We start from the raw sequence: 10,108 nt of genomic DNA on the forward strand, positions 1-10,108 counted from the left end.
CGTCCGGTTCAAAATAAATGGTTGTTTCTGACATGAATAAACAAACATTTGCCGCAATGACGATTTCCATGACTTTTTAGTTAAAACTTCGGAGTTACTGATTGAAAGGCGTTTATGCAATGTATTCATTGATTGAAGTGATGCTCAGACTAAGGCCCCGTTTATATGGAGAAAAGTTGTCCCGGGTAGAAGAGTCACCCTCCTAGCTGAGTCAACTTTACCGAGCGTTTATATGAGAAAAGTTGTCCCGGTTGACCGAGTCAAAGTTAACCGTACTAAATTATTCATTGGCCCTGCTTAATAATTCGTAACTTCAATATCCCTCTTTCCGCTGGATTTCTATGTTTTAAATCAATCACACGGTCACTGTTGACTTAGATTTAACTTCTTTGATAGCAATTTAACCCACAATGTTCGTTTTAAAGATAAAACACGAACTTCAATTTCCGATACGTGGAGTTGTGTCCCGGCTGACCGAGCCAAAGTGTTTATATGAAGAAAAGTTGGCCCGGCTAAAAGGGTGACCCTACCGTCGAAAAAGAGTGACCCTGCCAGGCGGGTCACCCTTCCAGCCGAGCCAACTTTTGTTTTCTCATATAAACGGTTCGCTGCGTTTTGTAAGGAAATGTATGAAACGTTGGCTCGCCCAGGGTAACTCGGCTAGGAGGGTGACCCTTCTACCCGGGACATCCTTTCTCCATATAAACGGGGCCTTACCAGGACAACCTAAAATTGTTGAAAGGAATGCATACGTTGAACTTTGAACTTTGCATTCGTTGAACTTTGGCTGAAGCTGTGGGCGTTGGTTAGAGCCACTCTAACCAACGCCTGCAGTATTTGCGTCATTTAAACGATTTTAGAGCAAAAGAGAGACTGTTCGCAGTCAGTTTACCAGTTTCAGCACTCGGACTCCTTCAATTTGGCTACTGTCTGTCTGTCTGCTGTTATGTGGTCTCATCGATCAGTAGTTCATTCAGATGATGGTGCCAAGCCGACCACATTGCTGAGGGAAAGCCCAGATCACAACGCCAAGAACTTCGTGCCTTACTCTTTTCGACTAGTGTGTGGGATCTTTAACGTCCCACAGAGTTCATGAACATTGAAGGGTTGTGAGACGGAGCCTACGGTTTATAGTCCTTATCCGAGAAGACTTGAAAGTCTAACCATTTGCGGATGTAATTACAATTTGTCCTCAGTTATTTTAAGACCCTGAGTGTTGGTCCGTCCGGAGTCACGACCTCCCGACCTCCCGCAGGGCAGCCCGATGCTCAACCAACTGAGCCGGGCACCGGTGCCGGTGCAATGCTCTACCAACTGAGCTATGAAGCCACACAGTTGGAAGCAGGTCAATTTGTTGGGCTCATGTGTTTCCGTGAAAAAAATATTTGTTTCCTTCATTAGTCCTGTTACTGCAACGGAAGTGACGTTTTCGTTTTGTTTCCTGATGATTGACAATTTGCTTTTCCTGATAAGTCTCGTGATTTTATTCGAAGTTAGTTTTATTGGATTTGAAAACGTGATTAAATAGTGAAACGGAATTGTCATTGTGAATGAAGGATTTAGAAAGGCACGTTGTATTTTACATGAAAGGGTGTCGACTCGTGGTTATATCACTGATCAGCAAAATGGTTTCTTCTTCAACGAAAATCGCGGATGGGTCCCCTCTTTATAAAGAACTCGCTACCCGCTCGATTTCCTCCACAATTGGCGAATCGTTTTTATACGCTTTTATCGTATCCGTCGGCACTCTTGGTAACGTTGCAGTTTTGTTGGTTTTGTATAAAAATCACCGTCTTCGCAACATTACAGCTTATTTTGTGATTTCCTTGGCCATATCTGATATTATCATGTTGGACCTTTGCGCACCATTTTCTATTGGTGTTCTAATCGTTGGAGATTGGATTTTTGGGTACCTTATTTGTCAGATCCAGGGATTCCTTGTTTTCTGGGTAGGTTGCGCTTCCATTGGGACCCTTGCTTTGCTAGCGATAAACCGGTGAGTGAGAGTTCTTTCCTTAGTCAAAATTAAACTTGAGTTATTTGTCATTTTCTATCTTTTTCAAATCAGGCAAATGGAGTCACTGAGATTCCACCTCACCCAACGCAAGAATCTAGATAAAGCTCATCTCGCTTTGGAATGGAATTTGTTCAACTGCCGAAAAACGAAAAAAATGTGCCCTTATAGGTTAATCTTTCCTCGTGTTTGTCAAAGTTTCTTTACAAATGTTCGCCCCAACAATTTGAAGGAAGTGTTCAAATGTGGCTTGATTTCACATCCTATCCTCTCTTTATTTTTGACAAGATTTCTCAAAAATAGTATAAGAGAAAAGCGTTAGATTACGAAACTGTCACAACAAAAACTGTGATGACTCCTTTTTGCACTTTCTCGACTTTTTGTGGGGAAAATATACACTTTAACTTGAACTTATTTTTGCACCTTCCTGGTAATATTACAGTAAGAACTGATAATTTTCTTTATTCTCGCAAACACCTGTTTTTTTATTTGTTAATTACGGCAGTAATGTGACTGAATTTGACATCTAGTCTAATTTAAATTCAAGAAAATGTAAAAACCATAGCGTGTTTGTTTCGGTTCCCAGGAATGAGAAGACATATTTGAGTCTTAAAAATGACAGCACGTTGCAATTTCGTGCACTTCTGTCCCAGTAAAAGAATTAATATAAGCCACGTTTTCATGACAACTATTTCTCATCAAGTACTTCGCTGGTTCAGTGCTATTCACTACTTTACAAAAAAAATGAAAATACGTTATTTAGCTTTATTGTGGTTGGACCCTCAAAAGAGACCCTACACCGAAGAAGTTGAGGCCAAGCCGAGATATTTTTTGACATAAGCGGAGCATTAAGCACTACATTCCCTTCTTTTAGGTATTTCCGCATCGTTAAAACCTCGATGTATAGAGTCATTTTCACTTCAGCCAAAGCCAAACTTATAGTCCTTGGAGGCTGGATTGCGGCCTTATCAACCCCTTTGACATACACCGCCGCTGGTAAGGATTACGTGTTTCAACCCGGGAAATTCTTTTGTTTCTTTGAGTCCAAGTTTTCATTGCTTACTCTTCCATCCCACATCTTCGTCGGAATATCAATGGTAATTTTGATCGTTTGCTACCTAAGAGTTCTCAAAGCGCTTAAAACCCATGAGAGAACTGTGGCAAAGACTCTCCGGAACGGAAATACAAGGAAGGTCTCTCTCTCGATAGAGGATATTAAGGTAACAAAAATCTTGTTTGCAACCGTGGTTGCCTTTATCTTCTGCTGGACTCCAATTTTTGTCCTGGATATTGTGGATGACTTTCTCGGGTCGGGATGGGAGTTGACCCGCGAAACCTATTACATGTATACTATATTTGGCATTTCCAGTTCAGCAATAAACCCCATCATTTACGGCGTCATGAATCCTTCTTATCGGAAAGCATACCTAAGGTTGTTCGGAATTCATCGTGTGGGACGAGTTGCTGGAGAATTGCCAAAGAAAATACACGATCACCCAAAGACCAAGGCTGTAGAAACACATTTGCGGGAACTGAACAATTTGTCGATCAACTGAACCAGAAACCTTGGAACAACTCACTGGCAAGTTCACTTTTCTCCAAGTCTTTTCAATGGTACTTCAGTGAGAGGAACTGTGTTTCCTTTTTTTCACGACTTTTTCTCATTTTAGGTCTTGTTACTGCTCACATATTTCAAGCTTCAGTTTTGTTTACATTTCCTGTCATTTTAGACAGATCCTTGACTTCCCGGCGTGACTGCATCGCTCTCGAAATCCATACCAAGAAAACCAACGAAAGGTCACCAGTTGCAAATATACGACTTTCAACCTGTCTTATCGGGTCATATACCGTTTGAGCTTATATGTGGAGACTGATTTCGCTGGTCGCTTTGTGAAATGGAAAGAGCTCAGAGTTAAATGAAACTTGATGAAGCAATTGTTTCAAACGCGCTTCTCACTGGATATGAAATGGGTTCATGATGTCCCCAACCCAAGACTACAAGTATAACAGACAGCAATGAAGGGGGTAGTTTCTAAAGAAACTGTGGTTCTGCGTTGGTGGGGAAGTAGTATACAAAATTTGGTTTTATAAACGGAGTTGACAATGTAAATTGGCCGCCGTACAGAGATTCTAAATGCTGACGTTTCGAGCGTTAGCCCTTCGTCAGAGCGAATCGAGGAATTGTGGGTTACGTGTAGTTTTTATAGTAGAGTAGGAGCTACGCTATTGGTGGTAACATGGCAACGTGAAAAATAGGAATATATTAGTTGAATGAAAAGCGTTCGTTAATACCGTGAGGATTAAGGGTGCCGATTTGAAAGATGAATTTTTGTTCCAGATTCTTGCGGCTTTCCGTCGTACCTAGATGTAGGGAAAGGCCGTAGATAGCCATGTGTTTTTTGGAGTGGTTAGGCAGATTAAAATGGCGAGCGACTGGCTTAGATGCATCCTTGTCATTCTTCTCAACATCGCGAAGGTGTTCGCGGAATCGGTCACCTAGTCGTCTACCTGTCTCACCAATATATAATTTATTGCATAACGTACAGGTTATGTAATAAATGACATTTGCGGAGGTACATGTGAAACGATCGGTGATCTTAACAGATCGCTTAGGGACCCAAGCGATCACCGAAATACACTTCAGCGATACAGACTTCGTGTACAAGTCTAGACAATTAACTCAGTGGATCAGGAAAGTAAATAATTGGAGCTCGAAAAGAATGGGGAATTAGGGCGGTTGCATATAGGGCAGATTATGCGCCAAGAACGGTTGTTATCCAGATTAAAAATGTTTTGAAACCTATGAAAAAGGAGAGCAAAGCTATTGTGTTTGCTCACTTAAGGACGGTACCTTCTAATTAAAAACATTTTTGCCCCGGTGTGTGATTATGCAGGAAATGTAGATCTTAACAACTGGTATTGAAATCCATAAAGAAAATTGGGGCTAACCAGGCATTTTTCAAACATAATTCATGAATAATATTTTTAAAAAGCTTTAAAATACAAAGCAATGTATGGCGTTCTTTCTTAAATTGAAGCTTATTTAGCTCTCAAAAATGCATGGTTACCCCTGATTTTCTTTTTGGATACCAAGAGTACTTACTAAGATCTACTTTCTCCAGATAGTTTTAAATCACGCAAAAGTATCCCTGCCTTAGCAAGCATCACCGGTAGGAAATCCGAGTATCTCGAGATACGCAGAACGTATGCGCAATAACAATAGTAGGCACCGTCCTTTATATGCAAATTTGTGTCGTTGTCGTCGCCGTTGTCCTTGCTTAAGTTCCCTAATAATAAGCGGCAATGAGCGCCTTTCCTTCACCAGCCATGTAGCCTGGCCGTAATCACTTAATTAACATGTGACGGTCATCCAAAAAGCTCACCAACTTTGCACATGTCAAAAGATATCTTGTAATCTTGATGTTGTCACTTTTACCAAAGACGGCAAACTAGTCGTCAAACGCGACTCGCCCCTCTCCCCCAGAAGTGTTAGCCTGACTGAGATGTTTGGGAAAGACCTCATGTAACCATATGGGTATAGATGAAGGTAAATGAATATGGATGATTGAATAATGGGAAATCGTGGGACTCGTGGAGGGTATATACATGAGATCTCTGCCGATGGGTTAGTAACAGCTCTTAGGATCCAGCTTAACATGGACAAAGCCACAGTATCGACCGTTCAACTCAAGCTTGTTGTGACTGAGCTGTCTCAAGCCAATTCCCGACACATTGCCGTAGGTGTATCATTTGCCGCACTAAAGTCAAAGTCTACAGGGCTACAGGCCATGTCGTGTTAACTTCTCTCCTTTATGGCTGGAAACCTGGACCATCTACAGGAGACATGAGAAGCAACTCCACCAGTTCCACCTTCGGTGTCCACGCAGCATCCTCAACATCCTTTGGCAGGCTAAGATCCCGGACACCGAGGTGCTGGAGAGGGCACAGCGCCCCAGCGTCATTACCACCATGCACAAGGCGCAGATACGCCGGGAAGGTCACGTCTTCCGAATGTCAGACTCCAGAATACCCAAGCAGCTGCTGTACGGTGAACTTAGTCAAGGGGCAAGGAAGGTAGGAGGACAGCGTAAGCGCTTCAAAGGCTCCCTGAAAGCTTACCTCAAGGACTTCAACATCGACATCACCACATGGGAAAACGTAGCATCTGACAGACCAGTCTGGCGAAGCATGATTCACAAGGGCGCCCTCCACTCGGAAGTTCAACGATCCAACGCCGCCATAGAAAAACGTATGGCAAGACAGGCTCGAGCCGTAAACTCCACCAATATGCCTCCCATGCATTCTCTGGTGCCAGACCTGTGGCAGGGGCTTCCATGCCCGCATCGGTCTCATCAGCCACCAGCGGACACACCGCGAAATGTTCTAAAATGTCGTCTGACATGGTCATATTCGTAATCGAATCGACGAACAATAACATCATTTGCCGCTAATACACCAATTTCCAAAATGGCCGCTATTTTGATATTGTTTTGTTTTTATTCAAATTAGACATTCGATGCCTCGTTCAAGGCAAAATGTTCTTTTAAATTTTAAGCTTAAGAACGAGGTATCAAGGGCTAAATTGAATAAAAACAAAAGAATATCTAAATGGCTGCCATTTTGGAAAAAAGTGTTTAGTATATTATGCGCTTGCAAAATGTTATTCTATTGTTACGAAAATGCTTTATTACCTCCACCACCACGACCCTGCAAGTGCACGGACATCACCAAACGTTGCGTGATTCCTTTATCCGCCTTTACTGTCAGCTTGGTCCATTGGACGCACCAACGGCTAATAAAAGACGTTCCGACCAAACCCACGTGGCAGTTTGCATTTCAGTTGTCCGTCGCCGGTGTCACATCTAAACAATCAAAAAGCGCATAAGGCCCTATTCACTTGTGCGGTATATACTAGTTTTGGTTGGCGGTGCTGGAGGGCCTTTAACACAGGCGTTACTAGGGCTTCGTCCCAACATAGTGCTGCTACGTTGAGCACTAAAACAGTTGGTATAGGAGTTTTTCACGTGGCGGTATCGTCGCCACGTTGGTGGACGAAAACAAAAAATCTCCCATTAGCTTGTTTTGTTCGTCCACCAGAAGTCGTACATTTCTCCATTGTTACTGGTGTCTGTAGAGGTTGGTTGAAAACATCATATATGAGGAGTAGAATCGGAGAGCAAGCTCTGTTTCGGTTTTGAGTTAGGTTTGCGATAGCTTTTGCGCTTCTGTCACCTCTATTTACACTCGCAAAAAATCGTGAACGGCTGATAAAGTGAAAAGCGCCCCTCAAGGTCTGCGCAGCGAAAAATTAATCTCTTCTTGACCTGTGTGTTTTTCTTGTATGTTCATTGACAAGCAGGGAGAATGGCAAAAGAAACAGCAGTTAATTTGCACAATGAACATGAAAGCCATGGTTTTTATCAGAGTTAGGTGTATTGTTTTCTCTTCTTCTTTTCTCCGTTCTGGTTTCTGGGGTTATGGCCAGTTGACATAAATAAATTCAGGTCAACAATCATTCCCCGATGTGGAAGAGAATAGTGGTGGAAATTTATGCAGTCGGGACTTTCACCGGCACTTAGTTATACACCACACAAAATAATCCGTCGAGTTTATCGATGAAGCAAAAGCGAAACGGGAGATCATTTTGTAGTTTTGGACATCTGCCTTCACGTAATTGGCACCTCTTCCATCTTTTAAAAATAATTCTCCTCCGAGTCCGTAGTTCATACAAAATGATACGTCAATTTAAATGTCTTATCAGCCTGAACTTACACTCCAATGAGTTCCTGCGAAACGATGCAGTCAAAAGTGAATAAGTTCGCAAGCTCGGCTCCCTGTCGTGAGCGCCTTCTATTCGCTACTTGTATCACTGGATTTTTGCTGTTGTCTGGTGCACATCACTCATAAATCAGCCCTAATAATTTCCTTTATTTAAGCATAAAATACTTTTAGCTGATATAAAACCCTGTGGCCTCAGTTTTTCTGTAAGAGCTATTTGTTGTAGGTCCTTAACGATTACTTCAAGACTCAAAGCGAGGACTTGAACAAATCGTTCATTGTTTTGTGGCTGTAGTCTGTGATAGTCCTTGTTATGATCCGTAACTACAGGAGACAGTTATTTGTTTAAGTGAAACAACATTTCTTAATTTATCAACCACTTTGAGTAGAATTCATAACTGTCTTCCACCATTGATGCCTATCTCACTCATTTAAAGTATATGTCTACTATATTGCATATATTCTCTGATATTTCTCTTTGTTTAAAAATTGAAAACAAATTCACCTGTCGCCTTTGTTTGATGATTTTAATATCCTTCGGGTATTTAAGTAAATACCTGCTGTTCTGTGACTATTTGAAAATCGGAAATGCTTCCTGTATTTTTATTATTGTTCTTGTTTTGAGCAGTATCATAATTTAGCATTATTCTTTCAATTTATTTTATATGGCTTTAAAGACAAGACTTAAAAATCACCAGCTCGCTTTCACTTTTTCGTCCGGTTCAAATAAATGGTTGTTTTTGACATCAATAAACATTTTTTGCCACAATGACGATTTCCTTGACTTTTAGATGAAAGTTTTAAATTGTTGATTGAAACACGTCAGGATCAGTGGTATAAGTGCTCTAATAAGTGCGACCATCACTTCAATCAATTAATACATTGCAAAAACATAAGACAAAAGTCACCCCTTTTACACGAAAGGGCGCCGACTCGTGGTTATATCGCTGATCAGCAAAATGGTTTCTTCTTCGACGAAGGTCGCAGACGGGTCCCCTCTTTATAAAGAACTCGCTACGCGCTCGATTTCCTCCACAATTGGCGAATCCTTTTTACACGCTTTTATCGTATCCGTCGGCACTCTTGGTAACGTTGCAGTTTTGTTGGTTTTGTATAAAAATCACCGACTTCGCAACATTACAGCTTATTTTGTGATTTCCTTGGCCATATCTGATATTATCATGTTGGACATCTGTGCACCATTTTCTCTTAGTGTTCTAATCGTTGGAGATTGGATTTTTGGGTACCTTCTTTGTCAGATCCAGGGATTCCTTGTTATGTGGGTAGGTTGGGCTTCCATTGGCACCCTTGCTTTGCTAGCGATAAACCGGTGAGTGAAAGTTCTTTCCTTGGTCAAAATTAAACTTGAGTTATTTGTCATTTTCTATCTTTTCTAAATCAAACAAAAGGAGTCCACTGAGAGTCCACCTCACCCAACGCAAGAATCTAGATAAAGCTCATCTCACTTTGGAATGGAATTCGTTCAACTGCCGAAAAACGAAAAAAAATGTGCCCTTATAGGTTAATCTTTCCTCCTGTTTGTCAAAGTTTCGTTACAAATGTTCGCCCCAACAATTTGAAGGAAGTGTTTTAAATGCGGCTTAATTTCACAATCTATCCTCTCTTTATTTTTGACAAGATTTCTGAAAAATAGTATAAGAGAAAAGCGTTAGACTACGAAACTGTCACAACAAAAGCTGCGATGACTCCTTTTTTGCTCTTACTCGTCTTTTTCTTCGGGAAACATACACTTTAACTTGAATTATCTAACCCTAGCATAGCGTTATTATTTTTGCATCTTCCGGGAATATTGTAGTAAGAGCTGATTATTTTCTTTATTCTCGCAAACACCTGTTTATTTGTTAATTACGGCGGTAACGCGAATTTGACATCTAGTCTAATTTGAATCCAAGAAAATGTAAAAATCATAGCGTGTTTGTTTCGGTTCCCAGGAATGAGAAGACATATTTGAGTCTTAAAAATGACAGCACGTTGCAATTTCGTGCACTTCTGTCCCAGTAAAAGTTAATATAAGCCACGTTTTCATGGCACTTTTTCTCATCAAGTACCTCGCTGGTTCAGTACTATTCACTAGTTTCCCCGACTTAACAAAAACAATGAGAATAAGTTATTTAGCTTTATTATGGTAGGACCCTGAAGAGAGACCCTAAACCGAAGAAGCTGAGGCCAAGCCGAGATATTTTTTTTACATGAGCGGAGCATTAAGCACTATATTCCCTTCTTTTAGGTATTTCCGCATCGTTAAAACCTCGAGGTATAGAGTCATTTTCACTTCAGCCAAAGCCAAACTTATAA

General features: G+C 41.1%; 1 protein-coding gene and 1 long non-coding RNA gene across 2 annotated transcripts in view; both read left to right on the top strand.

Annotated features, from left to right (window-relative positions):
* The window catches only part of LOC138057326 (uncharacterized), a 47,875-nt gene extending 37,772 nt beyond the window's left edge, over window positions 1-10,103 (top strand). Inside the window, exon 4 of the long non-coding RNA XR_011133636.1 lies at window positions 10,041-10,103. This is a non-coding gene — a long non-coding RNA (uncharacterized lncRNA). The remainder of the gene's footprint in view (window positions 1-10,040) is intronic.
* LOC138057659 (melatonin receptor type 1A-like) lies at window positions 1,421-8,285 on the top strand. Its single transcript, XM_068903594.1, has 3 exons — window positions 1,421-1,996; window positions 2,562-2,566; window positions 2,834-8,285. The coding sequence occupies exons 1-3, from the start codon at window positions 1,551-1,553 to the stop codon at window positions 3,568-3,570; spliced, it is 1,188 nt and encodes a 395-aa protein (XP_068759695.1). The 5' UTR covers window positions 1,421-1,550; the 3' UTR covers window positions 3,571-8,285.
* Window positions 10,104-10,108: the final 5 nt, after the last annotated feature.

Source organism: Montipora capricornis, chromosome 7, assembly GCF_036669925.1.
Source record: "Montipora capricornis isolate CH-2021 chromosome 7, ASM3666992v2, whole genome shotgun sequence".
NCBI lineage: Eukaryota > Metazoa > Cnidaria > Anthozoa > Scleractinia > Acroporidae > Montipora > Montipora capricornis.

Excerpts from the sequence above, each read along its gene's own strand:
- LOC138057659 (XM_068903594.1), top strand. The coding sequence starts at position 1,551 with ATGAAGGATTTAGAAAGGCACGTTGTATTTTACATGAAAGGGTGTCGA.